Consider the following 23,236-nt stretch of genomic DNA (forward strand, 5'->3'; position numbering starts at 1 on the left):
TTTTCTGTGTAATTTCCTCTTTTCTCTCTCCTGTCTCTTCCATTTCCCCCTCACATCACCGGGTTCCGGTGGGTTCCGGGTTCCCACGAAGGGTTCCCACGTCTCATCTGGTATCTTGTTGTCCAAATGCCTAAGGGAGGACCATTTATCTTCACTGGAGGCTGAGGATCCTGCCCTGGTTCAGCAGTACTGAGCACAGACCTGCAGCCAGCCTTCTGTAGGCTCAGAAGTCCTTGGCTCCATTTGTTAATAAAGTACAGTAGCTTTCAGATAGGTTGGAGGGTGACAAGAAAAAAAAATTATTCTTGTCTGCCTGCCTCAAGCAGGTTAAAATTTTATTTCCTCTTTCCTGAAGAGACTTCATGTGTGTTTTTTTTTTTGTTTTGTTTGGTTTTTTGTTTGTTTGTTTTTGTTTTTTTTTTTTGGGGGGTGGCTGGTGGTGGGTTGGGCAGTATTTTGTGTTCATTGTTGGGGTGTTGTTGTTGGTTTGGTTTGGGGTTTTTTTTTGGTTTAATGTTCTCTTTGTTTTAGTCCCCTGAGAGTAAAATAGCATTAGTAGAAAAGCACAAACTGAAATACCCATGTATCCCACTAAATATAAATCTCAACGTTTTCATTAAAAGGGCATCCCACTTTCAACTGGCCATTATCCTGCTTTGTTTCCCCTTTCAGTTCTTACCAATAGATTAGCAGATGCTACTTCTGATTATCATGTATAAAAAACCTTTTTCCACCCACCCACTCCTCAGGGTTGTGCAACAAACCAGTGGATGTCATGTTTCTTCTGGATGGAAGTTCCAATATTGGAGCATCAGAGTTTGAGGAAATGAAAAACTTTGTACGGGCATTTATTGAAAGCGCTGAGATCAGTATGTATCTGTCTTTTAACTCAAACATATAAAAACATTTTGTGTTCTTTTGCTTATACAGGACAAAACAGGTGCTCAGTATAGATTTTTTTAAAAATTTTGTTTTCAAATGAGTTATTCCAATCCCTCAAAAAAAAATTAAGTTTATATGGAGAAATCAAACTAGTAAAGCTTTTGGTTCAGATGCAGTTCAGTTTCCTCCCAAACCAAGCTGTTCTGGTTCAGGTGAATAAAGGTTTGGCATCCAGTTCAGGGACCAATGTGATGAGGAATAGCTCAGACAGCAGCTCTGCTGAGCTCTTCCCTTTATACTATACGGGACATAAGAAATGTCTGTGCCAAACAGGCAAAGAGGTCCCTGTCACAGGGTGGAGGTTTGGCTGAACTGTTACTCTGTGGCAGAAAAGCAAAAATACAACTTTGGTTTTGGTTCAGTTCTGGATTAGGTTCAACAGGCTTGAAAATAATAGTTCAAGTTCAATTCTGGTTCAAGTAAAAATGGATGATTCAGAGGGGGTTTTGTTCAGGTTTGGTTCAACTACAAGGTTTTGGTCTTTGGAAGAGGCATTTCTGGTTCTGACCAACCCTTTTTGGCTAACCTAGGGTGCTGGAACTGACTTTTTAAGATTTATTTCCTGGCCCGTGTTGGGTTACAGATGCTTTTTGGGAGTGCTAGACTCGCTGAGCTTGCAGAGTAGGTACTGATGGGAGGTACACCTCTAGTTAGGTCATTCAGCACAGATGATATCAGTGCAGCCAGCCTGGCAGAATGCCATATATCCTGCACGTACACGAAGGGACCATGTGGCACATGTAGTAAGTTAGGACATCATATGCCCTTGCACCGAGGCCATCCACATGGCAAGGGCTGCACAGGATCCTGTGTTTTCCCAGTAACATTTCTTTTAACAAACCTGGATTTTTTTGATCAGAATTATACTTTTTCAATTCAGCATTAAACCATTTCCATGGAGCAACTGCTGTTGCTGCTGGTGTTTCCCACTGCGTGTTGGCATGTTTGTATTTTACCTGTGCTTCCAGAAGAGGTGATTACCAGCACTTGTACTAATTAGAGAGCTCATAGAGGAAAATTATAGCATTTCTGTAGGTCTAGAATAACTTAGGTTTTTTTTTAGCGATCGCACATGGAAGACACTTGGTTTCTGAAAATTGTGTATATGCACGATATAGAGAAGCAAACCAAGTGAAACAAACACAAACTTAACAATAAATCAACAGACAGTTTATTTTAGCCTAGCTGTTTTCCTTATCTTTGAAGCCTGTAATAGCAGATGTTACATCATTAACAAGAGGACAATAATAATGAAGCTATGAAATGACTCCTTACTACAGCCTTTATTTTAAAATCTTTAAGACAACCATGGGAAAAATTGTAAAGTATAATGAGTAGACAATATTCAGATCAATATAGGGCTGTAACATTTGGGTACGTGAAATAACAATTATTGTTAACTACATTCATAAAATTTGTACAAAGCATTGATAAAGAATAATATGCTATATACATAAGTATCTTCGATATACAGTAGAAGTCCTTCTAAGACCATGAAGAGAGGTATAGCCAATCATTATAAACAATATATTGCCCAGTTCAATTCTGCAAGTCTGATATTAACTATCTATATCAACCCTCTGTTAATAGTTTTATTCATACTTCTTTCATAATGTATGAGCAGAACCAGGATGCCAGAGAATAGCAGAACTTGGAATTTCTCTTCATTCCCCTTTGCAGGTCATGCTCCCTGGCTGCACTGTGTGCCATGCTGCAGCCTGATGCATGCCACTCAAGTGTTGTATGACAGAGGGAAATTTGCATGAAATGTATTTATCCGGGGAGTCTGGCCTATCAGACAAATGGGGCATCAAACTACCACTCTTGCAAAACAATGTGCGCATGAAAAAAAGGGATCTTTAGAGAATTTTAAAATGGAAAAGGAATAATATTTGGAGATCAATAAAGTGCAGTTCTCCAATCATGGTCAAAATGATCTGAGGTAAAATACTGCATGCTGATTCCTGACAGAAGAGCAACTGTTTCCAGCAGTACTTGCATATTTTTTCACCTGGGAATAGTTCAGTTTTGATCTTTTGATTGAAAACACAGCTTTCACACTCTGATGGAAAATAGCTGTCTAGTTGTGCTTAATGTAAAACACAACCATAATGTATCCTTTAGATTTATTTTAAGACATTTGTATGCGCTGCTTACGATGTTTATTTTCTGCTTTCTGCTTCAGGCAATAGTTCAATTCATGTGTCAGTTCTCCAGTATGCCAGGGAAAATAATCTAGAAATTTCATGGAACATGCCTCAAGAGACTGAAAAGCTTGTAGAGATGGTACGCTCAATTCAACAAAGGGAGCAAGGTCCTACCAGACTAGGTGAGTAATTATATGGATGTTGATGTTTAAACAAGAGAGGAAAAAAACCCCCAGAAATACTAAATATAGCCTGGCCCCTATCACCAATTTATGTCTGTGCTGTTGTGGTAGTGTTCTGCAGTAGGACTCACAGGTTTTTTTAGTTCACTCATATCTTTATTTATGTACGTTTCTTGGTAAAGGTTCAATTTACTCTATTAAAATGTATCTGTAGGTTACTCGAATTAGGGTTTATCTTAATGTATTTTGGAAAGAAGACGACTGATTTCTTTTTAGCCTTGATGTGATTCTCAGGATTTGCATTCATTATCTTTCAAGCAAGCAAAACATAATTAAGAAGTAAAGACTTTGATCATTAACCTTTCAGCGTCAATTAGCGGATGAGACATTTAACAGCAGAACTTCTTATGCTGACTTCAATAGCTGCCCTCGCTAGACGTTTGTTACTCTGTGCTCAGCCAGTGTAACCGATCTGGTTGAAAAATAACTTAGCAAAACAGTAGTTATATTCTGGGTGGTTCAGTTCCCTCATGCAAGTTGTCATGCTGGTCTCACAAGGATTTGGGCTGGCACAAGGCTGGGGATGGTGCCAGGGAGCAAGGATTGCCTAAGGCGGCACCTTAGCTGAAGCATTACTTGTGAAACTTCATCTTCTGTTGTGGACAACTGCATCCTGAAAAGCATGTCCACTTCAATTTTCATGTGCTAAAACATAACACAGATTTCCCACTGGGTCTGTGGAAATTCAGTACATGCACATGTATCAGTTGTAGGGTTCAGCAAAAAATGATTCTCCTTCAGCATATCTGATCTTTCACCAGATACCCTGAGAATTTTGTTCTTCTGGACTGGAACCACATTTGCTCTGGCAGCCGCCTAGCTTTAGGGTCCTATAAGAGTTGAGGAGTACACAGATTTTTAGGGTCTTTGGCCTACTTCAGACTGTAAAGAGTTATTGGTACAGAAAAGTGAGAAATAAAACCTGACTTCCATAGTTCGCAGGAGGATTAGCCATGATTGCTTTCTCAGCCTGGAGAAATAAAAATACCAGATGGCTGATGAGACTTCTATAGGCTCGTTGTGGGATAAATTGTTATGTACAAATAGATAAGTTTCATGAAGCCTTCCATGTAATGTGTATAGTAAGCTACACTGAACTACAGGATAAACAGAGAAAACATGGCCTTTGGGAAATGAAATGGGAGAGGCAGCCACATGACATACTCGTTAGTGATTTGTTTATGTCTCATTGGAAAATGCTCAGAGACCACGATGAGGGATGTGGTATAATGAACCAAAATGGAATAGAGTAGAAGTAGTTCCTCCCAAATGAAGTAATGAAAATAAGTCACTGTGGTCCTGTCCTGCACCTTGTAATGTGTGTGAATTCGGCTGACTGTGTAGGAGACTCAGCATCCATGGGAAATGCATGGTCATTCATGTCATTCTGTCTGTGCTTGGGCCTCTGGAAATGCAGAGGCTGCTTAAAAAGTGTAGATGGCTCAATCTGGATGTTGCAGTTCCCTAGGTAGCTTTGGAAATCTTTTCTAGCCTGTGGAGGGCTTGATCAGGATTTATCTATCAAAAATACCATTACCATCAGACCAGCGCTATTTCTTCTCATTTGTGCTGGTTTCCCTATGGTAGAAACGGAACCCTGCGCAATCCTTATTCAATCATTGCTGATCCAAATCATCCTATTTTGGTCAAAAAAGCTATACGTGCAGAGAGCAACTGTAGACTCTGTTGCCATTACTGCAAAAGTCTTACTGCAGAAAGTGTTCCCTTTTCTGTTTCAACTAATCATAAGGAAACTCCAGCAGAGAGATACGTTTTATTAGTAAGAAAAAATGAAAAACTACAGAGTATACAAGGGCATAAACAGAACAAAGAAGAGCAGCCTATACCACAACGCTTTCCCATGCTTATGCGGTAAGATAACATCAGGCAAATTTTGGCTCAAGTAACCTAATGAGAAGAAGCTCTGGGGATATTCAGACACCATGAAATTGTGTACAACTTCATATAAGAAATAACTAAAAAAAAAAGGAAAAAAAAAAAAAAAAAAGAAAACTAACTGCAAGCAAGAGCTGACAATATAAGCCTTCATTCAACTAAAGGAGTAATCTATGCAAGAGAACTGAGAATCCCATAAACATGCCTCTGTTGAGCATTCATGAGTATTTAGAAGAGTCACAGGGAGCACATTGAGCAATCCCTACAGTAAATACCACTTAACACTTTATAAAAACATGATTTTGCTTGCTTATATCTTTACTAAAAGTAGCTCATTTAGGCTGATGTTTTCCATGCCCACTGCCTGCCTCAGACTCAAAATTTGGAGGGAGTATGATCTATGTGGCTCAGCTGTATTAAGAGCGTTGTTAGGGAAATAAATGTGTGTTCCCCTCCCCACCTTGAGGGAAAAAAATCGTAAATATTTTTACTGAAATTTTCTATAGTTATTAACATATTTGAATAGCAGCATTCAGCTTTGCCTGTCATGATTAAGAAAGTATAAATGTTTCCTTTCTAACCGCCCTCTGTGTTTTAGGAAGCAAAGACCCACCATAGCACTTTTCTTTCTTCAGGTCTCTGCCCTGAGCGATGTAGTCTATGTAAAATTTTCAAAAGCTTGTCCCCCTTCACCCACCCAAGGCTGTGGTTTTACTGGCAGCTGCCCTTCTCTAAGGGCTCCCATGCACTGAAGGACAGAGGTCTTCCTCGCTTGCTCCCGCACGACTGTTTCTGAATTGATGGTGTCAGCTCCTTTTTGAAGGCAGCTTTGCATGCCTACTAGTCTCTTCCCTGAGCTATTTTAATGTACTGTCCTGGCAGGTGTGTGTTGTGGTTTGTGGTTGGGTTTTTTTGTTGTTGTTTGTTTGTTTTGTTTGCTTTCTTGGTTTTTTCAGTTCATTTCTTATAAGGTTTGTGAGTTGAATGAGGTTCTGGGGGAGCCCGGCATCATCGGAACCCCTTGGTGGTAAGAGAAATGCAGGATTTGTGACCTGTGCAGCCAGGAAAGCTGAGGAGAGGAACGGGGCTTGGGGCCTCGGAGCCTGCTCCTTTCAGTGGTGGTGGGCTGCTGGACTGACAGATCTGGGCTATTCATAAAGAGTTTAGCCGTTCTGTTAATTGACACGTGTTAATGCCAGAATATCAATGTGCTAAGAATTGACTATTTTAAGCATGGATCTGTGGGATCAGTTTGCAATAGCTAATTAGTTTCAAAATTAAAATAATCTACTATTTTCAGTTAAAAACCCAAACAATTCAATGCCGAGTCAAAACCCTAAATTAAGCCATAAAGACCAGCTTCGGGATTATTGTCATGGAGGGGGCTGTTCCTGATTAGACAAGTCCTTGCTTAAATAGATGCAATCTGGACTATTCACAGTCCAGATAGTGTCGGCTTTTTCTATATTTCAAGTGCTGGGGAGCCATTTCTTTTTCACTTCTTTCTCAGGCAGCTTTCAGTACTTGTGGGTGATTAAGACCTCTTGTAGTACTTTTTTTGGTCGAGATGTTGCAGAAGTGTTAGCGAAACCACTGAGGCCACTTAAGATTCACAAGTTCCCGGCAGGAACCTCCGCCTAACTGGAATCCCCTGTCTGTCACAACTCCACAGACCCTCATGGGAGTTTTACATTTTATTCCTCATTTCAGACAAAATTAAAGAAAATAATTGCAAAGGTTGCTTTTAGGAAGTTTCTGCTTTCCCTGAGGCACCCACCAAACCATTAAATGTCTGTGCATTGGTTTATTTTCCTCCAGATTGGCTTATACTGGGATTAATCTTGTTTTTTATTTCTTGGATATATTTCAAACGTTTCTAGGGCACCTTGTGCTCTTTCAGTTCATTCCATGATGTTCATAATTGTTCCCAATCTAATATCTGTGATTCAGATTAACATGCCTTTTTACACATTTTTCCTCCTTTATCCAAATCATTAATGAAATTATTCAATAAGGCAGAATCTAGTGTAATTCCTTGTAGACCCTCAGTAAACACCTCCAACCCTACTCAACAGATTGTCTTTTGTCCTTAAAACTTGTTTATGTCCATTTAATCAGCTTTCAGTCCTTGCAGGAATCTCTGCATGAACCATTCTGAATTATTACTTCAGAATATGAGTCTGGCTTGAATGTACATCAGGTGATTAAAAAAAAAAATTATAAATTATTCAGCTAATTAGACCTTATTGAATAGCCTTGTTAAAGGCAACCAGAAAAAGGTTCTTGCAAAGCCTTTGCTGACTGTCAGAAGTTCTTCATCAAACATTCATAGTCCTAGCTGAGAGAAGACTATGCAGTGATGCCATCCCTTCTCCATTCCCCCCACCCCTGTCTTTATAGGATTTCTTCTGGTTTTTTTTGCTTTAATGATCATTCCAAACATGACTTCTGTTTTGTACTCTGTGGTGTAGTCAGGAGCCTGTCTGCACAGAAAGATGGGGAAAAGTGCTGTGCTGTGGTGGCAGTCTTTGGAATGACTGACCCACCCTTTCTAAAGTAGCCCATGTAGATCAATGTTGGGGTTTTTTTTGTGTGTGTTTTGTTTGTTTTCTTTTTTTTCTTTCTTATTAATTTGTATTTTTTACCTGGACGTGCCCAATGACTAACAATCATGCCCTAATGACTGAGCTGAAAAGCTGCTGGGAGCTCAGTGCTCCTGCAAGCTAGGTCTTTTTGTTCCGTTATCCAGATAAATGTTTAGATGGTCAAATTTGGGAAGGGGGTGCGTGTGTGCATGTGTGAAACTAATTGTGGCCATTGTGCCTGTCAGGACCACAATAAGTGTAACGTGTTAGGAGGCAGCAGGAGAAGAGAGAGCAGGAGGTCAGGGACAGATGACCAGACATGCGTTCCCCATGATGTCCGCTGCCTTTGGGAACAGATTTTTTTTTATTGCGTGTCACACTGCTCTCAGCTTTGTTATTCTCCTGTATGCGATGAAGGCTTTTGGCTTTGAGACTTCATCTTGATTTCTCATGGGTTGTATGTCTAGTGCCTGAAATACATGTGAGTATAGAAGTTGTTCTGCTTCCAAAGCCCATTTGTTGCCTTTTTTTTTTTTGATAGCACATTGTGTATGTGAGAAACAGAAACTATTTGTAACAATAATACATGAGACTAACATAATTTACTCCTATGTTCAGTATGCGGGAACATGTTGGCTTAGGTTCACATGCACACACAGAGAAAATCCTTAAAACGTGTAACCCTTAAAACCCATAGCAAACCTCCCATTCACTTCACTGGGACTTATATGATGCCCCTTGTCAATGCTAGCAAATGATGTTTTGGCCACCGTCAGATATTCTTTAAAGACAAAAAAATTGTTTTGTTGTTTTATGGAGCAGGATTTTCTCTTAGCATTTCAGTTTTCTCTAGGGTCCACCACTGAAATAAACAGCTGATGGTGTGGTCCCATACAGCTAAACAGGTTTAAGAGCTAGCTACTGCAGAAGGGCCTGGTCCCCTGCCACCTCAGGGCTGCACACTTGTACTGCCTGCCTTCTGCAGGAAGAGAGCTCAGGGAAGGGCCCAAATGGTTGAAAACCACACACACTTTTTTTTTTTTTTTTTTTTTTTTTTTTAGAAGGGTTGCTTTTTGGGTGGTGAGTTGCCTGAGGCAGCTAGCTGCATGGCCGGTGGGTAGCAGTGCTGACTGGAGGGGACTGGGAGGGCATGCCCAGCTGGTACACCCAAGGAGCGGACCCTTCCTTCTGCCAGCAGCTCGCTACGGCACTAATGCAGCCAGAAACGCATTTGCAAAGTATGTAGCTAGGTCAGAGCAAGCTGGAGTGGAGCCAGCAGCAGCGGTGGCCCAGATGTCAGCCGCTGAAGGGGTGTACAAGGCACAAGGTGGTCTCGTAACGCCTGAAGCCATAAAGGCTCAGACCTGGTCGTTGTAAAGCTAGTTTAATTATGTCCAAGATGCTGTGCACTCTCTTTCCAGCCTTCATATAGCCTCGTGCTTGGTGATATTTATTTTACTCTAAACTTTTAAAATTTCCTTTATTGATATGAAAATGGCAGATTGCTGTTACGTTGCAATCTAGTAGTAAGAATATGTTCAAGTTGGTTGGTTTATTAGCAGTCAGTGTTTCTTTTATCATGTCCTCTGAGGAGTTTGGTATTTCCCTCCCTGGTGAGACGTAGAGACAAATAGCTGAGAAGTGACAGCTTCCAGCTTGGGATGGTGACTTTCTGAATCCCTCTAGCAGGACAAAAGTGTTCATTTGATCATGTCTTCAGACACCTGGCTCTTTTCTCTAAAGTTGGCTTCAAAATTAGGGGAGAAATCCAAAGAGTTTTGAGTACACTAAAACAAATTTTCCATGCATTAAATAGAGTAATTGTTTTGAGGGAACTTTGAAATAGTCCCTGGTTCTATTACAATGGATCTTGATTTCTTTTATTAGAAATTATAAAAGTAATGGGTTTTCCAGTTTACAGATATGTATGGAAGTTTCTGAAAATTTTCAGAATTAACAGGAGAAAGGAAAATGGAGTTGGAACACCTGGTGACCACACCAACCACGCAAAAGTCAAAGGGTCATTAAAAAAAGACAAACACAGAAATTCCAAGTACTTTTCACAAATGAATGAAAAATCATTTGTGATTCTTACTGTGCAAAAGTTTAACCTAAAATATTTGAAAGTTAAAACCTGAAATACTTTTTTATTAATTATTTATAGGACAAAAGGGAAATGAGTCAATTTTCTGGCACAGTGACCATCCTGAAGCAATCACAGGGATTGGAATATAGTCATATTAATTTTCAGTATTCTGTTTTATCCCTTAGTTATTATAGCTAACATGCCATTCTGCATCTAACATCTACCTCTGCAGACATATAGAGTAACTACTGGACAACAAACCCATTTGTAGCAATGACTGTGAGACAGCTGTAGAGGACACGAGTCAATACCTGGGGTTGGTTCATTTTTCTGGTCAAGAATAGCAGTTTGTGAAATGGAATCGCCATCACCCAACTAATAAAGATATTTTCAAATACTTTTTGTTGCAAATAGAAAAAACATTCAAAATTTTGAGGCTTTCACTGGACAGAAATTCTAAAGTGCTTTCATTTCATAGGTAAAATATAATTCAGAATTATAGTGGGAATGAAAATCAAATTATAGGAATGAAATTAATCTACACAGTTGGAAGAACTAAAAAGATAATCATTGCATATCAAGAAACAGAAGAGAAACAAGCCATTTTGTTCTTAAATTCTGTTGAAATCTTTCTGTTGATTTTTCTCCTTTTTTTCTTTTTTTCTTCTGATCATAATTGACATTTCCAAAAAGCATTTTGATTTAAACAAACATGCACCTTTCTATTTGAAAACTAGTGCTTGGGAAAATACGTGACCCTCTCTAGACAGGCGATTGCTAGCGGTGGTAGCGGCCTGTGACAGATGAAAGCTTGCAGAAGGAGAAATTGATGTGGATCCTATTGCTGCAGTAGGTCTGACAGGGCCTGGCAGCAGTTCCTGGTGGGTCCCAACTCTTCTCTTTAGTTGTGGACATCTCTGTGGAAAGATGACACATGAAGATGAGGCTAAGGAGATAGTGATAATGGGCTAACGGGGAAGAAGAGGTGGCTGGAGGTGGAAGGGGATATGAGGCTGTCAGTCAGGGACTCTAAGGTGTATGGGACAACAGGAAAGGATGGGGAAAGCAACAGTGGTTGAGAAGGGAATGTCACCTCCAAACCAGTACTGTGGCAAAGGAAACATTTGGGCTTTTTCCAGATACCTAGATTCTTCCAAGGGGTAAATTCTTCCTGAAACCCTAATGTAAGCCTTATAGAATTTCCAATTGCTGTTGCCGCGTTATCAATAGTCAAAGTGCTAAGTGAGCTTCCTAGAGGTTGTCCATGCTTGTAGCAGCTTGGGAAAAGGATCTTTGCTTCTACAAGTGAAAAAGAGTGGGTGATAACAGTGAAAGAAGATACGAAGTGCAAAGCGTTCAGGTGTGCTAAGGTATTCTGGGGGTGTGCTGGTGACTTATCTTATGATCTGACTTCCAGTGTTTTATAAATGTGTTTGATATTTAAAATTGTTCAGTGACTTCCTCAGGCAAACGTATTTCTGTTCCACTGTTACTGCAGATTACTCAGAGGAACAATTCTTTTGAGTATTTGTTATTCATTGTTCACTGTTTGCCCTGAATGTCACATCAGTCACACGGTATCATTTCTACTTCCTAACCTGATAACTTCCAAGCCCAAAGAAGCTTTTAAGAAAGCTGCATATCATGATTCCCAGTATAAATATTTGTGCAAATACATATCTAAATACAAGTACGAGCAAAGTGCTCTCTTGCTGAGGTCATGATTTTGAACAAAAATTTGCCTGAGTGTTCACAGATGTTAAATGAAAGTGCAGCAGCTACCCATTTTTGCCAGTTTGTGATTTGGTAGCTAAGGTAGGATTTCTTCGTGTGTTTTGTGGGGTTTTGTGGGTTTGGTTTGTAGTTTTGGTTTGTTTATTTGTATGTTTGTTTGTTGTGTTTTTTTTTTTTTTTTTTTTTTTTAATATGGATTGCCCAGTTATATTCTGGGTTAGTCTGAGTCTAGATTTCAGAGAGGTTGCTGGTAGGAGGGAGGCAAGATACACTTGTCACACCCATAGAAAAGGTTGATCAAATTAGGGAAGGATTAGATCTTTGGGAGCCAAGCAACTTGTGTGTGCAGTTCAGGATGGTGTGAAGTTGTAGATCAGATAGCCACTTGATGTCACTGTTGTTCTGCAATTGTGAAAAAGTACATATTCTACAATATCTTTTTCCTTTTGTGTAATGCAATGGTAACGTTTCTGGAAAAGGTAACTACTAAAGTGAGGAGTGTAACTTTATCCTCGAGGCTAAGGGAAAGGTAGTAAAATTCCCATCACTTCAGAGATTGCGGAGCTAAGGATGGCCCTCCTGTGTTGGGATGTATTGATAGTACTGGTAGGTTCTTAATAGCCAAAATCTTTCATGTAGCAGCAATAAAGCAGACATTAAAAGTCCTTCAAGAAATAGTATTTTGCAGTACTCTATAACCTACTAATACAACGTAAGATTTATTTTTATAGTCTCCTGTGAGTTTTCTATTGTCTCTCTCATTTATCTCTTTTCTTCTTAGGAAAAGCCATTGATTTTGTAGTTCAGAATGCAATGTCGGAATCCCACGGAGGGAGACCCAGCGCATCAAAGGTCGCGATAGTCATTGTGTCGGGGAGATCAGAAGACACTGTGGAGGCTGCTGCGCTTTCTGCAAGAATAAACAGTAAATCTTGTTTTGCTGTCACTATTTTTAAGCAGAGTTGTTGGTTTTTAAGTAATGCAGTAGAACAAAGGATGAAAAATTAAGGCACTGGTATGTTCATGTAAGTTCAGAACTCACAGGGCGTTATGTTCTGGTAAGAAAGAGGCCTGAACAAAACGTGCCTTAGGGAAGATGCCTTTGAATTACCAGTAAATTCAGGACCAATCTGCAATTTAAGCTAAACAGCTTCTATAGGTTTCATAAATTAGTGGCATATCATTTTCCAAGGTCCTGTGGCTAGATAGGGATGACAGAAATGTGTTCTAATATTATAAATTCAATACTGTTGCAGTACAGTGCATCTTGAAAGGTTCACTGCAATAATAATAAATAGAGGATGTGATCAGATTCTGCACTGACCTATACAGGAATATGCTTTTGCTATCAATGTGTTCTGCATGATTTTTCTTCAAGTTTTCTGGCTGTAGTCTCTGTACCTCAGATTCCTCAGGTGTTCAGCTGAGGAACATTGACTTCCTTTGTAGGTTGCTCTGGGAGCTATTGAATAAACATGGACTAAATAACAACTATCAACTATTTTTTTTTTTTTTTTAATTAAATGGTTTGAAAATAATCCAATTGCCATGTAACTGAAGAAAGAAAACAACATATTGAGGTTTTTTTTACATTTGGAAAAAAGTGAAGGTGGTGTTATTAAGTCTGCAGCTGCATTTTGTTGACTATGCATGATTATATTATGCTTGGGACTAATGGAGCTCATCTTAGCTAACACTGTGATTAGAGCATAACCATTTCTGCCCTTAATTGCCTTTAGCCTATGTGGAGGGAGTGATGCAAGTAATACATGAAAATTAACTGTTGGGGGAAAAAAGTTTTCCCAGATCTTTTATTCTAAAAAGCAAATGAAAAAATACAACAGCAAAGACCTCCTTCTCCTGTGCATTGCCCGCTTAAAACCTTTTCTTCTCTTTTCCTAGGGGTATCCCTGTTTCCAATTGGGGTTGGGAACAGATATGATGAAGAGCAACTGAGAACTTTGACTGGACCATCAGCTGCGAACAGAATCATGAAGCTTCAGAATTTTGAAGACTTATCCACTATGATTACATTGAATAGTGAATTTATCAACAAAGTGTGCATGGGTAAGTCCAATATAGTAGTAGCCTCATAACTGGAGCAAACCCCCCAAACTGAAATTCCAAAACCAGAGTGCTTTTTCTTGATTTGAGAAGTCAGCCCAGTGCTCGTTTGATAGTTTTTCACCGACAGTCATCACAAATGCTAACATAGACCCCACCATCACTTAGGTGTAATAAAATCTGAGCCCTTTCAGCATGTAGCCAACTGCTATTCTAATCCACCAACTTTCAGCAAGATATTTAAAACTGCTTAGGCCTGAACTTTCAAGCTATCATCTTATTAATAATCAGGGCTGGTCATTAACTGAAGGACACCAGGAAAGCTCAAGCTGTCACAAATGAATGGGGGCATGCTTCAGAAATGTTACAAGTTAGTTGTGAATAAAGATTCCAAAGATTCCATACCTATTTTTCTGCACAGACCTAAGCATTGTTATGTGTATGTCTACAAAGAATTCAGCCAAAGGGTCAGGAAAAAAAGAATAAGAAAGAATTAACTTTTCCAGGAAAACAAATACTGGGGGAAAAAAAGGTATGAAATATTTTAAACATTCATTTATTTCTAGATAGCCATTCCCCCCATGTAAGGAAACTTGCTTCAACTCTGGTCATTGTTTTACTGCTTTTGCCTCCTTGGTCTGTGTGTATATAGATATTCATTATTCGTGGTGTTGTTATTTCTATTACAATAGCATCTACTTGTCCTCTCTGCAAACCACTATCTCATTGTGTTAGTCATTGTACAGGTTTTTACCAGCATTACTAGGGCTTAGTTACGTCTCCATTAAAATAAGTGGACTTTTTTGCAGAGCCAAGTACCACTAAGAATGAGGAAGTTGCAGAGTGTGCACAGTCCAGCTTAGAGATATCCGATCAGTCTCCACTGGGATCACTTCTGGCATTTTAAAATCTCTCCAGAGCATCAAACAGCTGCCATTTTCTAGATTTAAACAGCTGCCATTTTCTTTCTTTTCTTTTAAAATAAGCTTTTAAAGATGCATTTCCTCTCCTCTCACTGTAAAATATGTGATTTTCTTGCCCTAAATTACATTGATCCAAGATACAGGATAGGGAGCAGGAATTTGAAGCTAGTAACTACTTTCTTATTGCAATCTGTGCTATAACCTATTGGTACTAGAGGTGAAAGCTTTGTATTTTTATGAAAGCTTTTCCAACAGCACAAAGTGTGTGCTCAAAAACTTGAATGATAGGTATCTTATATTAGACACGTAAATCTGAAAAATTTTGCTGATGATAAAGCCTTTGCTACGGGGTGGGAAACTGTCATCTTTTTGTGTGTGTGTGTGTTTGGTTTTGTTTTTTTTTTTTTTTTTTGTTGTTGTTGTTTGTTTTTGTTTTATTGAAGTTTCTTACAATCTGTAAAGTGTAATTTTCCCCTCCAGACTCATACAGTTGGATTTCTTGTACGGAGGGAGTCTTACTTTATGTATGGAAGTGTACCAAAAATAATACTATTAAAAAGGTTTAAAAGATTTCCTAAATGCTTTCAAAATGCATTACTTATCCTGGAAAAGACAGAGCATGGAGCATATATATGCTAGCAAAGTATAGTATTATATAAAGAGCTTGCTAGTCAGTGTTTTAATTTCCTAGACACGTGCTTATCACATTGTCATGCCATAGGACTTACATGAAATTACTTTCCATATATCTTTAGGTGTGTTATGAGAGCACATAAACATAGCAACTGCAATTCAGTGGGTGCCTTGTGACCACCTAACTGATTATATAAAAAACTGCTTATCACAGTAATATCTGAATGTTAGGAAACTGAATTTGAGTATTCTTATTGCAGATATTTTCATACTTAGGCTAGTTGCTGACAAATCTTATCTTGAGGTTACTTGGTGTATTTATCTTTCTGCATTTAATAAATGTGTGTGTGTGTGTGCATGGGTGTATAAATTCTCATTACCTGCTAATTACCAGAAATATTCTCAATTCATCACAAGATTCAGAAGGAAGGCTGGACCCTGCCTCAGAGCTAAAACCACGATCTTCTTTTATGTACTGTCTGGGTAGAGCTCTATGTCAGTACAAGGAGCACTGTAGAATTACAGCCTACTTGCTCACAGGGTATTTTGGGACCAGTGTCATTGCAGAAGTCAGGTAATACTAGAAGGAACAAAGTTTATGCATTCTTTGACTTTTGTACACTTTGGACAAATGCCTCAGTCTTCAGGTAGGGATTCTCACATTCTAGTGCAAAAAAACCTTCTTGCAGCCTAAGTCACATTTTTTAGTAAGCAATCTGTATTTTGGTGACCACCACTTATAAGGCTGGATAAGGGCGTGAGATGGCTAAAAGATGTCTCTTTCTCTTTCAGATCCTGTCAGAGAATGTATAGATGAGGATGGAAACAGAAAGAAAGTAAGTGTATTGCATGGGTCATCCACCTGGCTTTCAAGTTACAAAGTTCATGCTGGACCATGAATACCTTCATAGATAATCTGAAACAAAATGTGTTGGACAATATTAAGAATTCTTTTTAGGAGGAAAATGTTAGCTTTTGAACTGATGGGATAACTTTGCACAAAGGAGACTTCCTCTAACGACACCTGATCTTGCAGTGTGTTGAATACTATTGAAGGCAGTGCAGAGCCAGAACCTGTGACAGTGTGTCTTCCCTGACAAAGAAAAAAGTATTTCCATCACCTGGTGAAAGAACTTCTGGGAAAGCTAGACATGGCCAAAATAAAGGTGCATGTACAGGGCAAGGCAATGTAATTGTCCTGACCCCCTCCTTCTGCTAAAAATACAAGTACCTTGATCCTATGAAAAATTTATAGGAAGATAATTATTGTGTGATAGGCAACTCTCTAGGGAAAACCATCTCTTATGTAATGAAATCAAAGTTCTTAGTCTTCGTTTGCAGAAAAGCTTTTATTAATCCTGAGAAAATGCTCAGAAATGTTAGTACACCTGTCCGATGTATCAAAAGTGATCTGCTCTAAGAAAGGAATGATATAGGAGTTATAAATGGTTCAGTTCCTTCATCTCAGGTGAAATGCCAAGGTTTTTGAGTGCATATGATACTTCATGCGTTTAAAAATATTAACATAAGCTTGTTACATGTTTTCTAGTAGGGGTCAGTTATAAGTTCTACCCTAGGATTTATCTTGAATTTCCAGTACATTAAAAATATTCCTTTGATTTTTCCCTTGTGAAGACATGACTGTAAGGAAGGATGTGACTAATAAAGAAATGCTTATGAATTGTCTAGACGCAGGAAATATATCAAAGCTGCCTTACGTGGTTGGCCTTGGTCAGCTTGTCAGAACACAGAAAGGCTTTCGCTAGATCAGACACTAAGTATAACTTGGTAGCTTTGAGGTTGACAACCTAATTAAGAAAAAAACAACAAACCAAAACTAAACTTGGAAAACTTTCTTAATTGAAACCAAAAAAATGATCAGATTCTTGTTGTTTATTCATTTGAATTGCATGTGTCCAGGCCTCTGGGCTCCTAGAAGGAGATACAGTAGATGTAGATAAGTGCTGGGAAGGCTAAACGTGAATTTCAGACATGTGAGGCTTCATTTTTTTGGTGGTAAACTTAAAACACAGTTTCCATTCTGGCTCAAATGTTTTTTGGAAGAAAAGAAGGCAGGCTCTAGTCCATATAAAAATGAACCACACTTTCAAATTGTAGCCTTTAGGGGGATTTTGTGTTACCTTTTCTGTCAGCCAGAAAAAATGGGGTTTAGAAGACACTGCCAACATGGTAGCCATTGCCTTTTGGAGCAGGCTGTTGAGCATCCTGTGGTTCCCACAGGAGACTGTGGAAGTGTTCTGCCCCCACGCTCTGAACTCCTCTGCTGCCTCAATGGCAGTAACGTGCCAACGTTGGCCTGTTACCCTCTTCCAGCGTAGTTCACAAATCCATGGGGATGAAGAATCAAGGCTCTTTCCTAAGTCAGAAAAGACAGGCTCTTACATCAGATCCGTAATATTTCAGGCGTTACTTTGAGAATTACTGCAGGAGGCTCAGTTCCCCAAGCGGGATGTCTGTCATGCACCTGGAGATTGTGGGAACTGATCTCTTGTAGTTTGCAAAGAAATCGGAGTTCTCAGGATCAAAAATCTCAGCCTAAATCCTATCAGTATCGTGAGTGATATGATTTGTTACATTATTTTTGTTATTATTTCTACCCTGGAAATGACTGTCGAAGGAAGATTCATGGGTAAGGTCACTGTTAGTAGCAGAAGGGTGGAAGATCAGTCCATCCAACCCCTGTATTACGTGGCCAATAAAAGAAGTCAGGGAAGAACGTAAGTAAGAATATATGAAAATTCCCTGAACTATCCTAGCCTTGAACAATTTGTGCCTCAGGGACAGCCTGAGCTGTGAGTGGCACCTTTTTGTGTTTGATAGTGCTCAATAGTTTTTTCCTCTATGAATTTGTTCAGTCATTCTTTGAATCCACGTCAGTTTTTAGTACTTGCCAAATCCAGTGGCAAGGAGTTCCAATAATGCTAAATACAGGCTGTGGAAAGAACCACTGTTTTAATATTTGAACTTGCCAGCTGACAGAATATGTGAAGGATTGTGATAGATTAAGGGTTTTTTAAATGTAGTTAATTTTCATCAGTAGTCTTGTTTTGGTGCTTTTAAGCAGGCATAATGGTGATGATAGAAGTGTAGGTACTTGTGTTATAGTGGTAGCACTTCATCATGAAGTGATCTGTATGGCGATCTTCTGCGTTTTCTAGTCTACATGTGGTGGTAAAACCCACATTCCTAAACTAACTGTTTCCGTAGCATGACTTTACTGGCGTATTGTTCAGCGCTTGGTTCAGAGAAGAAGAACCAACCAACCAAACCCCTGACTAAATTAAAAGGTGCCAGCTGGTGAAGCTGGTCGAGGCATGTGGCTCGCTCTCCTGCAGATGCGCTGTAAGAGAAAGAGTCTGCGAGTCCAGGTCCGTAGGTTCAGAGCTCCCTCGGAGAGGAAGTCTGAGGCTTCCTCCGGTGTGCTGGCAGGCTCATCACTTTCAGCAGACTTATCCTTCACGATTTAGAAACCTCTGCTTTTGCTTTCCTTTCTGTCCTATTTTTACTCCTACGATTTCATATCAATTGGGATTTTAGGCTTTCTTTGTCTTCAGAGTCCCTGTGTTTTCCTCTGCACCAGCATTCTTGGCTTTTTTGGATCCTTCAAGTGATATTTTTGTTTTAATGTCCTGTGCTTTGCTTTTCTTGTCCAGCTCTTAGATGTTTTCCAATAGATGTTCTGTTAAGGAGTGAAATAAAAACAATTAAATATGTATGGAAGCCAGAGGGTCCTTTGCCAGACTTGCGCAGCTGTATATGTACCCTTCCAGGTGCTCCACTTTCAATGAGTTGTAGGCGAGACAACTATAATTAAAAACCATTCTATTTCTTCCTATCTAAATATGTTCTCCATACTTAAAGCTCCTCATGTTACTTTTTTTCACAGCTTCCTCTAGGCTCACAAGCCTGGAAAGTATTAAGCCACTTTCAGGACAAGTTGCCTTTTTCAAAGTCCTGAAACATACAAAGCCGGTCCAGTAAATTAACGTATTTAATATGTAAATTTTCATGGCTGCAAATCTGGCAGTTCTCTTTTAGACTTGACAGTATCACATAGCTCAGATACTTTCACATCACTATTCTTGGTTTGCACATTAATGCCAAGAATAGTCTGTAAATTATGTTATGGTTACCTAAGTATTTTATCACTTTGCTCTTCTCTTTCATGGGAACGATGGGTAAGCTGAAAAGGAGAGGATGGGAGATGACCTTGCTCAATAGCAGTCAACTTTTCTTTGCCACGTTTCTGCCTGTGATTATCAAGAAATCCAGATCAGAGAACCACTGTCTCTTGTTACTAGTGCTTCTGGACTCACCTCTGTAGAGATAGGTCTGAAAAGGGCTGTTTCCCACATTTGGGGATATTCTTGGGAATGCAGACCTCAGGGATAAACACTCTATATTGAAATTCATTGAGCCTATTTATGGACTTTAGAGCTCTGCGGGACTGGGGCCAGAGAGCTCAGCTTTTTGCAGATACGAATCTTGAGATATTCCAGATTGTGTCCCCATCTATTTCTCTGTCATTTGGTAGTATATACTCCTGGTGCCTTAAAATTTAGACTGTCCTTTAAAAGATGAGAATATATTTTATATTTTGTTTTTAATTTTACAAAACCACTATGCATATCTAACGACAGGAATCTGGTAAAGGAACAATTTCCCTTCGGGAAGGGAGGAACTGTTTTAAAGTTTTGGAGTTGTGGATAGAATAACTAGAGTATTCCATGCCTTTCTAGCTTGGAATAAATATTGTTAATTCCTGCTGTACCATGACCATCTGTGATCAGAGCTCTTTCTAAAATAATTTTATGGCTTATGAAAACTAAAGGCTTTGACATTTAAAGAAAAGCTAAGGGGAATTCTTTGTTGACTATGCTATTCATGCATGCTGTAGGATGGCTAAGCTAACAATAGATGGAGTACCAGATACTTCATTCTGCTGTAATAAAACATCTCCTGTTCTAGGCTTTTATCTTGCGCTTGGAATTTCAGAGTCTATTTCTTACAGTGTTGCTAATTTAAACTTTCTCATCCTCATGAAGTCCTTAATACACTGCATTCTATTATTTAATTATCCAAGGCTAATTTGAGTAGCACTGCTGTCAGTGTCACTTTACTTGCTAGCTGTAGGATCGTGACAGCAGCCAAGTTTTGCATTTTTCTCCCCTCCGCCCATGTTCTTCTCAATTATTAAATATCCATGTCTCCCCATCTAGCCTGGTGACAAATGGACATTACCGGACCAGTGCCACACTGTGACATGCTTTCCAGGAGATTACACAGTTCTGGAGAGTCACCAAATTAACTGTGAGAGGATGCCAAAACCAGTATGTCACAGCAATCTTCCTGCTGTCAAGGTTGAAGAAACTTGTGGCTGCCGATGGATGTGTCCATGTGAGTATCTATCTTTGCACGTAAGCCTGTCCCTCCCCATCGCTTGAAATGTTTATCAGAAATGTAATGCTGAATGGAGCTCTTCAGTTGTTGTACACATCAAAGATGATTGAAGTGGGGGGAACTGATGCTGTGCACTGGTTAAGAAAACAGCTAGGAGCATGAAAGCCTTACTGATGCCTAAATGTGTGATGCTATATGCAAGTTCAGGACCGCTGCGAGCTTATTTTTTGCATTAGCGTATCTACAGTGTTTTATCAGAGAATCTCACGCTCAATTTCCAAAGCTGTGTGAACTGGGAAGGAGGATGTATGGAAGAAAACAGAAATTTATTTCGCAAGCTGTAAGCAAGTGATGTATTCTTGGTCCACCTCTAGGCTTGAGGGTTTGGCAGAACCTCAATCAAGCACACAAATTAAAGACACAACAATAAAAAAATGCTTCCTCCTTCCATAAAATCTCACATTGAGTATCTGAGCAGAAATGGTGACTGCTGTGTGATTAGTACCTTGGCTGAGGTGACAAGAACAGAAATTAAGTGCACCCACTCGCATTTACAGGGCAGAGGGGTTCAGCCCTGAGGCTGGTGATCCATTTACTGAAAAATGAGACCCTTTAGGAAAATCCCACATATGTGAAGGGAAGACTTGAGGGAGGAAGAATGATGATTTCAAGCAAAAAAACCCAAGCTGGAACCTCCAGTTCACCTCCATGCCCAGACAGATGCTCTGGCAATGGTGAAATGAAGGCGGTCCGGGGTAAAGGAGGCAGTGACGCCTGGTTGCATGAAGTCAAGGGGAAGAGCACTTTGTGGGGGAACGAGGAATAGGCTCAGCCGCTGGGTCTTTTGGTACACCTCAGCCTGAGTTTGGGGACTGAGCCTTACCTCCTTTCCATGGGAAATGCACTGTAGTCATATGCTTGATTTCCATACAAATTAGTCAAGATGTTTGTTTTGAATTAAATGTCAAAAAGATCAGCTCCAGTAGCTCTTAAAGGTTGTAGCTATACAAAAGAATGCATTTCTACAGCCCAATCAGGTGTTATAGCATTTAAATCCTGTTCAGAGCCCGAATATCTTTGGCTTTAATGGAGCTTAGGGGACTGTACTCCCCAACATAATTTTGAAAATTGGGCTTATATCTAAAGTCATGTGATTACTTTTAGAAAGTAAATCAGAACCAATATATACCTTTTCTTCATAACGTATAATCTCAATTTAAAATGTCCTCTGACAAACTGGTGGTTTTAAGAACAAGTTCTTCAGGGCACTGCTTGAAATACCTACACTGGGTAGCTAGATTTTGATGCCTGAACTGTTAGACATCCAAAACTTTAACGCCCTAGGTTTCAGCACTTTTTAAAAGCACATTTGATTATCCAAACCCTTTAAAGCTAACAGTTCTGGTTTGATACAAGCATTTCAAAAAGGTAAAAAGATTTTTAGTTGAATAATCATGAATATTTTATAATATTTAAAAGATGCTCGTAGTGATATCTACCCATAAAAAGTGCATCTGTAATAATTTTCTTGATCCTAAATATATCGATAGCAATATGAAAGCATTACTTTTGGCATTCAAAACCTGTCTTCATAATGAATTTCTGAAAGGATGAAATGAAAGTTACCATTTGTACTGTTAGCTAATTATCATGCAAAGACCTATAGTTAACCTGAGATTGCTGCTGTTTAACATGAGCTAACAATTGTTTAACTCTTTATGGATTTAATGAGCCATGGTACCCAAAATTTAATTCCCCCCCCCCCCCCCCCCCCCCCAGGTGGTACAGCTTGTGAGGGGAAAAGTAGTAAGTTTTCATATGTTATAGGAGAGGATAAAAAGTCCCCAATCCCACCCAGTTGGTCAAAACCCCACAGGTAAAGTACCCTCGTTTCAACGACTACTCAGTGAAACCAGGGCGATGCTGTGTCAACGAAAGCAACATCCGTAGCCGGTGGGAAGGCTGATTGCGATGCCCTCTGTGCTGTAGTCAGAGCCAAAACTCACAGCAATCGGTAAACTTGAGAGATGGGCAGAGCAAAGTAGGTGCTTAGTAGGAGGTCAGCGTGCTTCAGCATCTCTTTGCTGTTATGGATGGAGGCTGGTTAGGCAATCTGTGCTGCAGGAGCGTGGCAGTACATGCCTGATTGACTCTCGTGATTCAGCGAAGTAGTATTTAGTTATTTAGAGAGCTAAAGCACACTTTCAAGCGATTGCTTGACAGTGCAGATGATACGACAAATGCTTTTGCAAAGAGGAAGTACTTGAAAATGTGTTTTTCTTATGTCATGTAACTGAGTTCAGAGGGAGTTAAACCATAAAGGTGCTTGCTTGCTGAACTAGTTACAAATTTTATAGTAACATGATTTGCAAAGTGTGATTCATGGTTATTGGGTGGTTTTGGACTACACTTAAATGGATTGCATGAATACATTTTGTGCTACAGAATACCTGTGAGAAATGTAAAGGAATTCCCATTATCCTTAGGTTTTTTTAGATGTCCAGGAATAAAAAAAGGTTGAGAAATGTTTTATTGCTAACTTGTTACATTGCTGTTTATACAT

General features: G+C 39.4%; 1 protein-coding gene across 1 annotated transcript in view; it reads left to right on the top strand.

Moving 5' to 3' along the window:
• The window catches only part of VWF (von Willebrand factor), a 145,309-nt gene that overhangs the window by 75,711 nt on the left and 46,362 nt on the right, over nucleotides 1-23,236 (top strand). Inside the window, exons 29-34 of the mRNA XM_049822206.1 lie at nucleotides 750-869; nucleotides 3,128-3,271; nucleotides 12,414-12,557; nucleotides 13,535-13,699; nucleotides 16,045-16,088; nucleotides 20,493-20,670. Coding sequence (XP_049678163.1) covers nucleotides 750-869; nucleotides 3,128-3,271; nucleotides 12,414-12,557; nucleotides 13,535-13,699; nucleotides 16,045-16,088; nucleotides 20,493-20,670 — 795 coding nt within the window. The remainder of the gene's footprint in view (nucleotides 1-749; nucleotides 870-3,127; nucleotides 3,272-12,413; nucleotides 12,558-13,534; nucleotides 13,700-16,044; nucleotides 16,089-20,492; nucleotides 20,671-23,236) is intronic.

This window comes from Accipiter gentilis, chromosome 18, assembly GCF_929443795.1.
Source record: "Accipiter gentilis chromosome 18, bAccGen1.1, whole genome shotgun sequence".
NCBI classification, from domain to species: domain Eukaryota; kingdom Metazoa; phylum Chordata; class Aves; order Accipitriformes; family Accipitridae; genus Astur; species Astur gentilis.